We start from the raw sequence: 17,036 nt of genomic DNA, 5'->3' as shown, positions 1-17,036 counted from the left end.
TCCAGTCCTGTGTATTCCAGTGCAGAACTCCAGTCCAGGGTTCCAGTCCAGCCTTGCCTCGTCTCTGCTTTGAAGGTGACCTTGCCTGCCACTGCCGCTCCACGGTAGTGGTCCAAGGGCTCACAAACCCAGTGCTTCCAGGGAAGAAGCCTGACAGGGAGTAACTAGTGAGGTAATGAAATTTGGTGATGACACAAAGTTATTCAAAGTCGTTAAATCTCGGGAGGATTGTGAAAAATTACAAGAGGACCTTACGAGACTGAGCGTCTAAATGGCAGATGGCGTTTAATGTGAGCAAGTGCAAAGTGATGCATGTGGGAAAGAGGAACCCGAATTATAGCTACGTTATGCAAGGTTCCACGTTAGGAGTCACCGACCAAGAAAGGGATCTAGGTGTCGTTGTTGATGATACGTTGAAACCTTCTGCTCAGTGTGCTGCTGCGGCTAAGAAAGCAAATAGAATGTTAGGTATTATTAGGAAAGGAATGGAAAACAAAAATGAGAATGTTATAATGCCTTTGTATCGCTCCATGGTGAGACCGCACCTCGAATATTGTGTTCAATTCTGGTCGCCGCATCTCAAAAGAGATATTGTAGAATTAGAAAAAGTGCAGAAGGGCGACGAAAATGATAAAGGGGATGGGACGACTTCCCTATGAGGAAAGGCTAAAGCGGCTAGGGCTCTTCAGCTTGGAGAAAAGGCGGCTGAGGGGAGATATGATACAGGTCTATAAAATAATGAGTTCAGTTGAACTGGTAGATGTGAAGCGTCTGTTCTCGCTTTCCAAAAATACCAGGACTAGGGGGCATGCGATGAAGCTACAATGTAGTAAATTTAAAATGAATCGGAGAAAATTTTTCTGCACTCAACGTGTAATTAAACTCTGGAATTCGTTGCCAGAGAATGTGGTAAAGGTGGTTAGCTTAGCGGAGTTTAAAAAAGGTTTGGACGGCTTCCTAAAGGAAAAGTCCATAGACCGTTATTAAATGGACTTGAGGAATATCCACTATTTCTGGGATAAGCAGTATAAAATGTTTTGTACATTTTTGGGATCTTGCCGGGTATTTGTGACCTGGATTGGCCACTATTGGAAACAGGATGCTGGGCTCGATGGACCTTTGATCTTTCCCAGTATGGCAATACTTATGTACTTATGAAAGAGTGTATGTACAATTTTGGTTGCAGCACAGTCATATTAATTGTGAACAGTTGCTTAAACCATCAATCCAAAGTGCACTATTGTTCCTTTTACTGAGTGTATCGTAAAAATGATGATTATTAGAGTTTTAAGACTAGACAGAGCCATGATCTGTAAGTTGAGCTCCTTTAAACTTAGATGAACTGGATTAATTTAATTCAGAAATGATCAAGATCTGTAAGATCAAATTAAAAGTGTCCTATGTTGCCCAAGAATCATGTTCTTTTTGCAGCCACGTGAACTGGGATCGTGGCTGCAGAAAGACTGGTGAGAGCTGGAGTACAGGCAGGGCCGCCGAGAGGGGGTGGGGCAGGGGGACAAAATTCCACAGGCCCTGGCCTCCAAGGGGGGCCCGGTGCCGCAGTCCCCTCCACCCTCCGTCCACCACTGGGCCGGGCGCCCCTGAATTCAAATCATAGCGCCTCACCTCGACCCGTGTGAAAGAAGCGCAGCAGCGGCAGTATGCAGATCGCCTCTCTTCGGGTCTTCCCTCCCTGTCTCCTGCCCTTGTCTGACGTAACTTGCGCGAGGGCAGGACACAGGGAGGGAAGGCCCGAAGGGAGGCGATCTGCAGACTGCTGCTGCTGCGCTTCTTTCACACAGAGCAAGGTCGAGGTGAGGCGCTATGATTTGAATTCAGGGGGGCCCAGCCCAGTGGTGGACGGATGGTGGAGGGGGGGCAGTGGAACCCCGGGGGCAGTCTTGCCCCAGGCCCGGCCCAGTCTCTCGGCGGCCCTGAGCACAGGGAAGAGAACAGGAGTGTGTATGTGGTACAAGAATAGAAAAAGTAGAAGACAGAAAAGTATACAGTAAACAGAGAAGGGCATAAGAGAGTAAATCGAGTGAAGAGCAAAGAAAGGGAAAAGATCAGAGCTCCTCTCTCGTTGTATAAAAAGGGTGATTTCCACAGGCCAGTGCACATGCTTCAACCTCCACAGAAGGAAAGCACAACATGCAAGTGCAACTGAGTTCTTTAATCTGTAATCATTTAAATAACCCACAGATTACTACTTCAAAGCTGCTTGGTTATTTATTTTTTTATAAATAAGGCCACCGCTATTTAATACCAGTTTAATTTAATTTATAGCCAAGTTAGATAAGAAAAACAGCAGAAAGAAAAGCCTGATTGAGGGAACCAATAAAGACATCCTTCTCTATACCCCTACCCGTTCTCTTCGTTCCCTTGATGCGCACTGCTTGGTTTTCCCCTAGGTTAGTGTACTATGTATCGACCAAGTCCTCTGCATTCTACTTCTTAGCTTCTAAGCCAGTGATGGCGAACCTTTCAGAGACCGAGTGCCCAAACAGCAACCCAAAATCTAATTACTCATCGCAAAGTGCCGGTACTCATTATGGGCGGGGTCACCACATATGACTCCACCCCATGATAGCCACACCCCCTTACACCAGCCATGGCGCATATAAACAGACATCATTGAAAATATTATACTAGTATAGGAGAAAAAAATAACATGATTTTCTTTCATTATAAATCATTTCTGTAAGTTATTACAGCTCCAGTATACCCAGTGCAAAATAAGACAGCAGATGTAAATTCTCAAATTGGACATATTCCAAACACTAAAATGAAAATAAAATGATTTTTTTCTACCTTTGTTGTCTGGTGATTTTGTTTTTCTATCCATATTGGTCCTAGTCGCTGATTCTGCTGCTATCTGTTCTCTTAACTCTGTTTCCAGGGCTTCCTTTCCATTTATTTCTTTACTTTCCTCCTTTCTTCTTCATTTCTTGCCCTCCATCCATGTCCAGCAACCCTCCTCTCCCCTCCAGCCACAAATGTCCAGCCACCCTCCTCTCCCCTCCAGCCGCCCATGTCCAGCCACCCTCCTCTCTCCCCTCCAGCCACCCTCCTCTCCCCCTGCCCTCCCCTCCAGCCACCCTCCTCTCCCCCCTGCCCTCCCAGCGGCAGGCCTCCCTCCCACCCAGCACCAGGCCACCCAGCACCAAGCCTCCCTCCCTCCCACCCAGCACAAGGCCATCCATCCACCCAGCACTCCCACCCAAGCACCAGGCCTCCCACCCACCCAAGCACCAGGCAGGCCTCTCTCCTTCCCACCCAAGCACCAGGCCTCCCACCCAAGCCTCCCTCCCTCCCTCCCACCCAGCACCAGGCCACCCACCCAGCACCAGGCCTGCCTCCCTCCCACCCAAGCACCAGGCCATGCACTCACCCAGCACTCCCACCTAAGCACCAGGCCTCCCACCCAAGCACCAGGCCACCCAAGCACCCAAGCCTCCCTCCCTCCCACCCAGCACCAGGCCATCCACCCACCCAGCACTCCCACCGAAGCACCAGGCAGGCCAGCCACCCACCCAAGCACCAGGCAGGCCGCCCACCCAAGCACCAGGCAGGCCAGCCACCCTCCCACCCACCCAGCATTCCCACCCAAGCACCAGGCCGCACTCCCACCCAAGCACCAGGCCTCGCTCCCTCCCTCCCTCCCACCCGGCGTACACCAGGGCACCCTCCCACCCACACGGCGTCAAGCATTCCTCCCTCCCTCCCACCCGGCACCAGCCCGCCATCCTAACGGGAAATGAGGGCGGGACCAGAGAGCTTGAGAGATGGAAGGCTGAAGACCTGACGAAACAGCAGCACGCTTTTCGCTGCTACTGCTGATGCTGACGCCGCCTACTCGGACAAGGGAAGACTTTTAAATTTCTTCGGGTTCGGCGGGAGGGATGGAGGCCGGGCGGGCTGGTGCCGGGTGGGAAGGAGGGAGGAATACTTGACACCGGGTGGGTGGGAGGGCTAAGTTTCGGGTGAGGCGACCGGCAGCGCGTGTGCCAACAGAGAGGACTCCGCGTGCCCTCTCTGGCATGCGTGCCATAGGTTCGCCATCACCGTCCTAAGCTCTGGAATGACTTCTCCCTTCCCTTAGGTACGAACTTTCCTTTCTTAAATTTAAATCTCTACTTAAGAGTCATTTCAGACTTCAATGTTTCTCTAGAATGATCTCCCACTGGTAGCTGGCCATATAGTGGTAGTGTGTTTATGTTCCCTGCTTATGGTTCCCTCTCCTCTTTTTGTTGTTCGTTTCATCCTGTTTTGTCCCGAGTGGCTGGCTCGCTTGAGTTCTTTCTATCATTAATATGGAGTTCTTTTCTTTCTTTGCCTGTATTTGACCTTTTTTCTTTTTTGTAAACCACTTGGACCTCAATCTGTAAAGGTGGTATATCAAATGAACACAAACATAAACAAGATGGGATAAGCATTCAAGAGGCAAGAATATGAATGTAAACAGAATAGATGCAGAGTTAATATGAAGGACCAGGAGTTGTAGTTTAAAGTTCCTGCTCTTATACCAGAAATCTATATTACACGGTGCCTGTTTTTAAAAAAAAAACTTTATTTTTGATGCAATATATAAGTACAACACATCTACTACAGCTGTTTCTTACATAAGCATTCAAAACAAGGTACAGTCATATATAACGCAGTAACATATAATATAGTAGATGATGGCAGATAAAGACCTGTACGGTCCATCCAGTCTTCCCAACAAGATAAACTCATTGCATATGGTATACCAAAAGGAACAGATAAATCATCAAAACAGCCACCACTACGACCTTCCATCCAACAAGTAACTGCCAGGATCTCCAATACACTATACCACCCAACCACAGCATGGACTTAGCACCCCTGTACTGCTTGTTAGGTACTTAGCATACCCTTTTTTTCAAACAAACATTCATTCCCCCGTTCTTGCAGTACTCCCCAAAAACCTCACATTCACTCATCCATACATCCCATCCCCCTTCCCTCACTTGTGAGTTTGAGCGTGCGGGTTGTATCTTAAGTTGATGTCCCTTTTTATTTGGGCTGGATATTCTGGAATCTTTGTCACAGACATACATAGAGGCATATTTTCAAAGCACTTTGGGAGGCTAAGTTCCATAGGTTTCTATGGAACTTTGGGAGGCTAAGTGCTTTGAAAATGAGCTTGATAGTAACATAGTAGATGACGGCAGAAAAGACCTCCACACTCCACCCAGTCTGCCCAACAAGATAAACTCACATGTGCCATTTTTTGTGTATACCTTACCTTGATTTGTACCTGTCTTTTTCAGGGCACAGACCGTATAAGTCTGCCCAGCACTATCCCCGCCTCCCACCACCGGCTCTGGCACAGACCGTATATAAGTCTGCCCAGCACTATCCCCACCTCCCAACCACCAGCCCTGCCTCCCATCACCGGCTAAGCTTCTGGGGATCCTTTCCTTCTGAGCAGGATTCCTTTATGTTTATCCCACGCATGTTTGAATTCTGAGGGGGTAAGCAAACATGTGGACAATGGGGAGCCGGTTGATATTGTATATCTGGATTTTCAGAAGGCGTTTGACAAAGTGCCGCACGAAAGACTCCTGAAGAAATTGCAGAGTCATGGAATCGGAGGTAGGGTATTATTATGGATTAAGAACTGGTTGAAAGATAGGAAGCAGAGAGTAGGATTGCGTGGCCAGTATTCTCAGTGGAGGAGGGTAGTTAGTGGGGTCCCGCAGGGGTCTGTGCTGGGTCCGTTGCTTTTTAATGTATTTATAAATGACCTAGAGATGGGAATAACTAGTGAGGTAATTAAATTCGCCGATGACACAAAATTATTCAGGGTCGTCAAGTCGCAGGAGGAATGTGAACGATTACAGGAGGACCTTGCGAGACTGGGAGAATGGGCGTGCAAGTGGCAGATGAAGTTCAATGTTGACAAGTGCAAAGTGATGCATGTGGGTAAGAGGAACCCGAATTATAGCTACGTCTTGCAAGGTTCCGCATTAGGAGTTACGGATCAAGAAAGGGATCTGGGTGTCGTCGTCGATGATACGCTGAAACCTTCTGCTCAGTGTGCTGCTGCGGCTAGGAAAGCGAATAGAATGTTGGGTGTTATTAGGAAGGGTATGGAGTCCAGGTGTGCGGATGTTATAATGCCGTTGTATCGCTCCATGGTGCGACCGCACCTGGAGTATTGTGTTCAGTACTGGTCTCCGTATCTCAAAAAAGATATAGTAGAATTGGAAAAGGTACAGCGAAGGGCGACGAAAATGATAGTGGGGATGGGACGACTTTCCTATGAAGAGAGGCTGAGAAGGCTAGGGCTTTTCAGCTTGGAGAAGAGACGGCTGAGGGGAGATATGATAGAAGTGTATAAAATAATGAGTGGAATGGATCGGGTGGATGTGAAGCGACTGTTCACGCTATCCAAAATACTAGGACTAGAGGGCATGAGTTGAAGCTACAGTGTGGTAAATTTAAAACGAATCGGAGAAAATTTTTCTTCACCCAACGTGTAATTAGACTCTGGAATTCGTTGCCGGAGAACGTGGTACGGGCGGTTAGCTTGACGGAGTTTAAAAAGGGGTTAGATAGATTCCTAAAGGACAAGTCCATAGACCGCTATGAAATGGACTTGGAAAAATTCCGCATTTTTAGGTATAACTTGTCTGGAATGTTTTTACGTTTGGAGAGCGTGCCAGGTGCCCTTGACCTGGATTGGCCACTGTCGGTGACAGGATGCTGGGCTAGATGGACCTTTGGTCTTTCCCAGTATGGCACTACTTATGTACTTATGTACTTATGTTACCGTTTTCCTCTCCACCACCTCCCGCGGGAGGGCATTCCAAGCATCCACCACTCTCTCTGTGAAAAAATACTTCCTGACATTTTTCTTGTCTGCCCCCCTTCAATCTCATTTCATGTCCTCTCGTTCTACCGCCTTCCCATCTCCGGAAAAGGTTCATTTGCAGATTAATACCTTTCAAATATTTGAACGTCTGTATCATATCACCCCTGTTTCTCCTTTCCTCCAGGGTATACATGTTCAGGTCAACAAGTCTCTCCTCATACGTCTTGTAACGCAAATCCCATACCATTCTCGTAGCTTTTCTTTGCACCGCTTTCATTTTTTTAAAACATCCTTCACAAGATACAGCCTCCAAAACTGAACACAATACTCCAGGTGGGGCCTCACCAACGTCTTATACAGGGGTATTAAAACCTCTTTTCTTCTGCTGGTCACACCTCTCTCTATACAGCCTAGCAATCTTCTAGCTACGGCCACCGCCTTGTCACACTGTTTCGTCGCCTTCAGGTCCTCAGATACTATCACCCCAAGATCCCTCTCCCCGTTCGTACCTATCAGACTCTCACCGCCTAACACATACGTCTCCCGTGGATTTCTACTCCCTAAGTGCGTCACTTTGCATTTCTTCGCATTGAATTTTAATTGCCAAACGTTAGACCATTCTTCTAGCTTCCGCAGATCTTTTTTCATGCTTTCCACTCCCTCTGGAGTGTCCACTCTGTGGCAAATCTTGATGTCATCCGCAAAAAGGCAAACTTTACCTTCTAACCCTTCGGCAATATCACTCACAAATATATTGAATAGATACTTTTGTCCTCCAAATAAATTTCCTTAACATTCAGTGGAAAGCCATTACCCTGTTTTCATGCAAAGCCACCAACACGTTAAGATTCTTAGATGCATATATCCTGTTACAAAGCTGAGTTGATCAGCCAGGGCCGCCGAGAGACTGGGCCGGGCCCCGCCCCCGAGGTGACTGACGCCCCCCCCTCTACCGGGCCCTCTGCATTGAACTCACAGCGCCTCATCTCCGAAAGCACAGCAGGCAATGGCAGATCGCCTTCCTTTGGGCCTCCTTCCCTCCCTGTGTCCCGCCCTCACGGAAGTTATGTCAGACGAGGGCGGGACACAGGAAGGGAAGGAGGCCCGAAGGGAGGCGATCTACCACTGCTTGCTGCGCTTTCGGAGGTGAGGCGCTGTGAGTTCAACTTAGGGGGCCCGGCCCGGTGGCAGACAGTCAGACGATGGAGCCGAGGGCGGGCACGCGGGTGGGACTGCGGCGCCGGGTCCCCCCTGGAGACCCGGGCCCGGGGAATTTTCGTCCCCCCTGCCCCCCCTCTCAGTGGTCCTGTGATCAGCTTGTCTGATATGAGGTAGATACTTATCTGCTTACATGATAAAATCGTGCCAAAATTTCCATATCATGATTTAGAAGTGATATTGGCCTGTAAGCACTCACCTGTTTTGGATCTTTCCCTGGCTTTGGGATGAGCACTATATGGGCTATGTTTTGCTTTCTGTTCCTTCCATCCCTACCAGCCATATATCCAGGATTATGTCAAATGTTCTGTCAAGAAATTAACACCTTTACTTCCATGATCCCTCATCCTCTGCTTAGGTGCCTTACAATCAATGGAGGGCTCGGCTGTAATATGAAAATCTCTTCCAATTATCAGCTTATAATCTGGGTCTGAAAAGAATTTATGTTTGTACACACTGGGCACATAAACATTGTGAAATAGACATTTGTTACCCAATAGTGAAACAAAACATCCTTCGCTGTCTTGAATTAATTTATGCATATGAAATGGTAGCTGTTTGTGTTAACAGGATAGCCACATCCCTGTCCTCCGCTAAAAGCAAAATATTCCTCCTCTCCCACCCATCCTCTCCTCAGTTTCTCAAGTTCTAGTGTTGTTACATGGGTTTCATGGAAATAGGCACACATTATTTATGTAATAAGGATAGAATTTCTGTCTTTTAATGAGGGAGTTGATCCCATTCACATTAAGTTGCTAGTTTCAACTTGGAAATAATACAAACTGTATACAAATGTATGCGTCCTTAACCCATGGCAAATCCCTCCAACTAGGCTCACCAGGTATACCTCTGGAAATCAATATACTTTCCACAGTACCTTCCAGTATGGTAGATCCCTCTCACTCTGGATTTAAGTCAATAATACCAGATAATCACATTCATCCATCCCCATTCATATCATTTCACAAACTATCTCTAATCCTTCCTCCCTCACAGGCCCCCTCCCCACCCAACATAATCATGTCAGTATCTCTTTACCCACTGCTTGAAGAAAAGTAAAGTTGTTCCCCTACCTCAGCATAAACCCCCACCTCAATAACTCAATATCCCCCCAAAAGATATCCAACTAGGTAAACAATCTGAGAATTCAACTGATGCACAACTTCATTACCATGTTCGTCTTCTCCCAGGACTCTAGATATCAATAGCTATCTGGATTCATGATGCATGTCAAGAGAGTGCTGACAACTATAAAGCAGATGTAGTGCCTTTCAGAGTTTGGCAACCTCTGCTAGAGTTATGTCTATGTCCCTGTTTACGATCAAAACTAGAGCAAAATCATGAGGTAACCATCAAACAAGCAAACTTGATGATCATAGCGTACCAGTTCTGCCACCTTCTCATATCCACCTTGCTAGACAGCAAAGGGTTCCAGCTCTAAGATGGACCAAGTGACAAATCAACAGTATGTCAGAGCAGAGTCCACTCTTGGCCACAGAAGCAGACCACGTTCAGAACTACACCAAAGACCCCTCTCAATGGTGTCAGAGGGGTCTTTGGTGTAGTAAGTTAATAATAATACTGGGTGATATGCATGTCACTGTTACAAAACATCTACTGTCAACCATGTCCATATATCTGATTCAGAGCTGCCCTCCACCATCTGCTGTTTTAATCAGACCATCCAAGAAAGCTTTGGCCTCTCTCCTTGGGGCCAGATGCACTAAACTTAACGAGCCATTAACGAGCAAGTAGTAAACCCTGGCATGCACTAAATACTTTTTTCTGACGACGGTAGCAGCTAACGAAAATGGAATGCAGATGAGCAAATTGTGTAGAAACCCCTATTGTGATGAGATGCACTAACCTTTTCCGATTGCCTTAACGCTGGAAAACAGTGGAAAATCTAACGAGAGGTCTGTACCTCTCGTTGGGTCTGCGCAGGATTGGAAAACTTCATAAAATGTTTAAAAAAAAATCGGAGGGGGGGGGGGGGGGGGGGGCAAAAACGGCCAAGTGCTCGTCATGGACGCAGCTACAGAATGCACTACCACCCGCTTTGAAAAAAATGCATGACCAATTCAACTTTCGGAAATCCTTGAAGACCCACCCCTTTAATAGAATATACCATAATGATCCACCATTTGAACATTAGTACATTGCTGTGCTTACCTGTTCTTCCGATATTGATATCTTTATACATGATGCTTTCATATACAATGCTTCCCATATTCTTATGAAATTATAACTGTATATGCCATTCTGTCATGGTGACCCCACGACAGAACAATGTAAGCCACATTGAGCCTGCAAATGTGTGGGAAAATGTGGGATACAAATGCAATAAATAAATAAAATAAATTATGTGAGCGCTCCACCTGAAAAACAGCCCAAGTGCTTGTCAGGAGCATCCCTTATGGACATTCTTCACCATATTAAAAAAAAGAAATCAAACAGGCTCCAATGCTGCAGACTCTTTTTTGGACCCCGGAATAATAAAAATGTCTTTTTTGGCCGAGCTTCACTCAGCTGAGAGACCTGGAAGTCTCTGAGCCAATCACAGCGCGTCTAGCTCGGCTGAAAGCGTTGTGATTGGCTCAGGGACTTCCAGGTCTCAGCTGAGTGAAGCTCGGCCAAAAAAGTCATTTTTATTATTAAGGGGGCCTAAATGAACGGGTTCTTTTGGATGGGCACCCATTTTGGCCGCCTTCCTCCCCTTGCAATAATAAAAACGTCTGAGGTGAACTGGATTAGGAACTGGTTGACGGACAGACGCCAGAGGGTGGTGGTGAATGGAATTCGCTCGGAGGAGGGAAAGGTGAGTAGTGGAGTGCCTCAAGGATCGGTGCTGGGGCCGATTCTGTTCAATATATTTGTGAGTGATATTGCCGAAGGGTTAGAAGGTAAAGTTTGCCTATTTGCGGATGATACTAAGATCTGTAACAGAGCGGACACCCCAGAGGGAGTGGAAAACATGAAAAAGGACCTACGGAAGCTAGAAGAATGGTCTTGCGAAGAAATGCAAAGTGATGCACTTAGGGAGTAGAAATCCACGGGAGACGTATGTGTTAGGCGGGGAGAGTCTGATAGGTACGGATGGGGAGAGGGATCTTGGGGTGATAGTATCTGAGGATTTGAAGGCGACGAAACAGTGTGACAAGGCGGTGGCCGTAGCTAGAAGGTTGTTAGGCTGTATAGAGAGAGGTGTGACCAGCAGAAGAAAGGGGGTGTTGATGCCCCTGTATAAGTCGTTGGTGAGGCCCCACTTGGAGTATTTTGTTCAGTTTTGGAGGCCATATCTTGTTAAGGATGTAAAAAGAATTCAAGCGGTGCAAAGAAAAGCTACGAGAATGGTATGGGATTTGCGTTACAAGACGTATGAGGAGAGACTTGCGGACCTGAACATGTATACTCTGGAGGAAAGAAGAAACAGGGGTGATATGATACAGACGTTCAAATATTTGAAAGGTATTAATCTGTCAACGAACCTTTTCCGGAGATGCGAAGGCGGTAGAACAAGAGGACATGAAATGAGATTGAAGGGGGGCAGACTCAACAAAAATGTCAGGAAGCATTTTTTCACGGAGAGAGTAGTGGATGCTTGGAATGCCCTCCCGCGGGAGGTGGTGGAAACGAAAACAGTAACAGAATTCAAACATGCGTGGGATAAACATAAAGGAATCCTGTTCAGAAGGAATGGATCCTAAGGAGCTTAGCCGAGATTGGGTGGCAGAGCCGGTGGCGGGAGACGGAGATGGTGCTGGGCAGACTTATACGGTCTGTGCCAGAGCCGGTGGTGGGAGGCGGGACTGGTGGTTGGGAGGCGGGGATAGTGCTGGGCAGACTTATACGGTCTGTGCCAGAACCGGTGGTGGGAGGCGGGGCTGGTGGTTGGGAGGCGGGGATAGTGCTGGGCAGATTTATATGGTCTGTGCCCTGAAAAGGAAAGATACAAATCAAGGTAAGGTATACACAAAAAGTAGCACGTGAGTTTATCTTGTTGGGCAGACTGGATGTGGACCGTGCAGGTCTTTTTCTGCCGTCATCTACTATGTTTACTATGTTTAGTCGAGCTAAACGCACTGTGATTGGCTCAGAAACTTCCTGGTCTCTCAGCTGAGTGAAGCACTGCCAAAAAAGACGTTTGAGCTGCGAAGAAGTTGCAGGAGATGTTTCTTTTTTTTTTCTTTGCAGCTCGTCCCGGCAGGCAGGCAGTCTGAGCAACTGCCTGGGGGGAGCTAACGATGCTTCTGGGACTTTTGAAAGGCTTTGAAACGGATTGGGTGAGTTTTCTTTGTTGTTGTTTTTTGAGTGAAGGACATCCTTGGCATGCGCAGAGCAGCCAGCATAACGCTTGGTTGCTCTGCGCATGCTCGACCGGCCAACTGGCCGAGTGTTTACAGACAGAATAGAGAATGCAAGTGAGCTACAACGAGCAGCTCATTTGCATTCCCTTTCCTTAATGCATGCCGGTTCCCTACCGATTCGCTAAGGGAATCGGTAAGGGAAGGGCTCTAACAATTTTTTAGTGTATCTTCCCCTTGGTCACCAATGTCGCCATCATGCCAGACTCAAAGTCATGCAAGGTATAAGAGGGCAAATATTATTCCTTTACAACACAGCTTGTGCAGCAGGGCACCATTTCCTTTCTTTGTATAACAACCCTGTTGGAGTAGTCATTAAAGAGTAGAATCTTGTTACCTTCATATTTCAGCAGTCCCAATTTCCTGTAGGCTATTAAAATCTGCTATTTGTTCAACCAACTAATATATGAGCAATAGCTGTACTGGGTCTGCGATCAGCATCTCCCTTAGAAAATCAAGGAGAAGGTAATCCACCAAGGTGGATGAACGCTGACTCCCACGAGAACACAGAAGATAAAGGAAAGTGGGAAGTGGACCAATGACTCCAGGGAAACAGGATACTGATGTATAAAATACCACTTTTATACATCAGTATCCCGTTTCCCTGGAGTCATTGGTCCACTTCCCACTTTTCTTTATCATCTATTATCAGCCTCTCCCTTAGCACTGATCCTATGAGCGTTCTCAGAAAAGAATGCTAGCCTAATCTTTCTGGGCCCAGGCACTCTGGCAACCAGCTGCTAAAGATCATATAAAGCTCCACATCAATCACACTCTCCAGGAGACCAACCAGCCTAAAGTTGTTTCTATAGTTTCTACTCTCCTGCTCTTCTAAGTGGCTATTGAGCAGCGGCATCTGATTTTTTCCACTGCTGACTGTAGTTTGTTCAGTTTTTCTTCAAGAGCCACAGTAACATTACAGGACATCTTCTGCTCCCTATCTCCTGATGGCACTGTTATCATTACAAGCCCTTCCGCCATTTTGTTCTCATTCATTCTTGGTTTCTCCCAGGCACCCTGTGTGCTTCAAGCTCAGCAAGGTTTTCCAGCTGAATCTACAGGGATTCCAGGTATGATATAGACCATGGTGAGCTTGATTTGGGAGTCAAAATAGCCTGTATTTGTGCAATGCCCACAAAAGCCTTGCTGTCTTGCATTTAACTAGGTAGTGTGCACCGTGTGACCTCCCCCCTCCCCCTCCAATATTTCCCAGTGTTAATTACAGTATCTCATCATGATTCAGATTACAGGAATACAAAATAGCCAATGATGCTCTTATTTATTACTTTCTTTTGGACTATTCTATGTACCGTAATCTCAAGCCTGTGCACTTTCCAACTCAGATTTCCTTCATGGTAGCAAAATGCAATTCTAATGAAAAAGTAATAATGCATTACTTACATTGGAAAGAAGCTAGGCAGACCTGTAACAGTATTCAGAGCTTTCTTGAAATTTCTGATGTCCCACGTTTTTAGAGAATCATCTCCTGTAGAAAAAAAATATATTAAGACATGGCAAACAAAGCAGAATTTTTACTCTGTGGTACAAGGGGATTTACTACTTTCCACTGATCTACAACTATTCCAGGGTCTGAACATCCTGAACGTAAATTTATCGTATCAGATTTTTTTAAACTTCTGAAAAAAATCACCCTACAAAAGGAACTGTTTACACTGTTCAGTTCTTTTTTTTTTTTTTTAATTTATAGAAGTCTTTATTAAGCATTTTGTAGACAAGTCATTCAGTACTCAAATCAGTACATTTCAATATGTTTCCAATATTCTAATGCTAACATTGAGTAGCTATCTAAATGACACTTCAATATAACCAAAATACACTGATACCAACTGAATATACTTCTAATTTATAACATTTTTGCATTACCCAAGTCCTAACCCCTCTCCCTTATCCCCCCCCCCCCCAACTCCCTCCCTCCTCCCGACTTCCATTCCTTATCGTTAATAGTTATATTACCCGGAACATCGTTGCAAAAAGGGTTCCCATACTTTTTTCCATTTGGGTAAAGTTTTCCTATTCACCGCAGTCAATCTCTCCATCTCACACACGTGGAGGGGCATAATCGAACGAAAATGTCTATCTCCATGGGCGTTTATCTCCGAGAACGGGTCCGTGAAGGGGTGGATCAAACCATATTTTCGAAAAAAAATAGACGTCCATGTTTTATTCGACAATTTGTGAGCTGGGCGTTTTTGTTTTTCAGCGATAATGGAAAATGAAAGCGCCCAGCTCAAAAACGAATAAATCCAAGGCATTTGTTCATGGGAGGGGCCAGGATTCGTAGTGCACTGGTCCCCCTCACATGCCAGGACACCAACCGGGCACCCTAGGGGGCACTTTTACAAAAAAAAAAAAAAAGGTAAAAGAGCTCCCAGGTGCATAGCACCCTTCCCTTGTGTGTTGAGCCCCCCAAATCCCCCTCAAAACCCACTACCCACAAGTCTACACCATTATTATAGCCCTAAGGGGTGAAGGGGGGCACCTACATGTGGGTACAGTGGGTTTGGGGGGTTGGACGACTAATAAGCATTAAGCAGCACAATTGTAACAGGTGGGGGGGGGGTGGGCCTGGGTCCACCTGCCTGAAGTTCACTGCACCCCCTAACAACTGCTCCAGGGACCTGCATACTGCTGCTCGGGAGGTGGGTATGACATTTGATGGTGAAAATTAAAAGTTGTGAAACATCATTTTTTTGTGGTGGGAGGGCGTTATTGACCACTGGGGGAGTCAGGGGAGGTCATCCCCGATTCCCTCTGGGGGTAATCTGGTCATTTAGGGCACTTTTTGGGGCCTTATTCGTGAAAAAACAGAGTCCAGGAAAAGTGCCCTAAATTCTAGCTACAAACGCATACTTTTTTTCCATTATCGGCGAAAGGCGCCCATCTCTGTTCGGGTGATAACCATGCCCCAGTTCCGCCTTCACCATGCCTCTGACACACCCCTGTCAACTTTGTACGCTTCCATGATGGAGTGCAGTTGAAAACGTCCAAGTTCGGCTTTCGATTATACCGCGTTATTCGTTTTTGTGAGATAAACGTCCATCTCCCGATTTAGGTCGGGACTTGGGCGTTTTTCTCGTTCGATTATAAGCAGGATAGTGCACTTTAGTGATCCAACCAGCCATGGAGGGCACCAATGGACTTTTCCAGTTTTTAGCCAAATGAACTCTAGCCGCTTGCAGAGAGTACCGCACCAAAGACCACTGATCAGATGTAATGCCCTCCGATTTCTGTCCTAACAAAAAGATTAGAGGATGCCACCGTATAGACCTATCTATCCATTTCTGTAATCTAAATTGTACCCCTTTCCAATATGCCTGCGCTTTAGGACAGAGCCACCAGATGTGTCCCATGTTCCCATCCGCCCCACAGTTACGCCAGCACCTTTTTGATGTCTGGGCAAACATATGGTGTACTCTTACCGGTGTCAAGTACCATCGGTAAAATACCTTTATAGCGTTCTCCTGCATTGCTACTGACCTAGAGGATCTTGAAAGTCCCCTTTCTAAAGTCAACCAGCCTACTTCCGGTAATGTAAATTTTAACTCCTGCTCCTACCTGTTCCTGTGTAAGAGGGACGGTTTTGATCTTGCCTCCAATACAAACGTGTGATCATACCTCTCGTTCCTCCCGATTCTACACACATCTCCTCCATCGGGTGTACTTCCCGTCTCATGCATCCTGCATAGGTCTCCCTTTCAAAAAGTGTTGTATTTGTAGGTAGGCATATCTATCCCATACCCGGAGCCCAAAGTCCCCCCTCAGTGTCTCAAACGAGACCACGGTCTCTCCCATATGTAGCTGTCCGAACATATCCAGTCCAGAGTCCGCCCAACTACTAAAGACGCTACTTCCTATGCCTGGTACGAATGAAGGGTTATCCACTATTGGGGCCAGTCCCGACACGGGCGGCTGCCTCTCCGGGAACATACTATTCCAGTAGTAAAAAGTGGCCTGTACTGTAGGTGGGAATTTACCCACCTGTCCTCAGCTAGCCACATTAGATGTCCAAGCTTCCGGGACCCCACCAAGGCTTGTTCTATGTCTACCCACAGCTTATGATCTTCCCTTCTAAACCATTCTACCGCCGCCCTAGTTTGCGCTGCACAATAATACTAGTGTAAATTTGGCACCCCCAGCCCTCCCAATCGTTTACTCTTGTATAGGAGGGCTCGAGGCAACCGCGGTCTTCACTGGTTCCAAACGAACCGAATTAAGATGTCTTGAAGACCCAACAAAAAGGATCGAGATATCCTCAAGGGGAGGACCCGGAACAGGTACAATAATCGAGGTAAAATATTCATTTTAAGGGCTGCTATCCTCCCGAACCAGGACAAGCCCATATTCCCCCAGCGCTCTAGATCTCTCTGCACCTCTCTTTTGAGGACCGGATAATTGACAGCAAACAGCTCAGACAATTGACTAGGAATCTTCACCCCAAGGTAATTTATGACATTACTCTCCCACTTAAAGGCAAAGGATGACTTCAAGGTGTCCATTAAATTCAATGGGACCCCTATTGCTAGACCCGAGGATTTGCTAGCATTTAATTTATACCCAGATACCCTTGTATACTCCTTGATCTCCTTCATCAA

At 46.5% G+C, this 17,036-nt stretch overlaps 1 protein-coding gene across 2 annotated transcripts in view; it reads right to left on the bottom strand.

Moving 5' to 3' along the window:
- WDR70 (WD repeat domain 70) overlaps positions 1 to 17,036 on the bottom strand; it is a 596,086-nt gene that overhangs the window by 140,605 nt on the left and 438,445 nt on the right. For both annotated transcript variants that reach the window (XM_030193048.1, XM_030193049.1), the window contains exon 12: positions 13,825 to 13,909. In XM_030193048.1, the coding sequence (XP_030048908.1) occupies positions 13,825 to 13,909 (85 nt within the window). The remainder of the gene's footprint in view (positions 1 to 13,824; positions 13,910 to 17,036) is intronic.

The sequence above is a fragment of the Microcaecilia unicolor genome, chromosome 2, assembly GCF_901765095.1.
Source record: "Microcaecilia unicolor chromosome 2, aMicUni1.1, whole genome shotgun sequence".
NCBI lineage: Eukaryota > Metazoa > Chordata > Amphibia > Gymnophiona > Siphonopidae > Microcaecilia > Microcaecilia unicolor.
The sequence above is the reverse complement of the archived record's forward strand: the minus strand, read 5'-3'. Positions and strand labels throughout refer to the sequence as shown.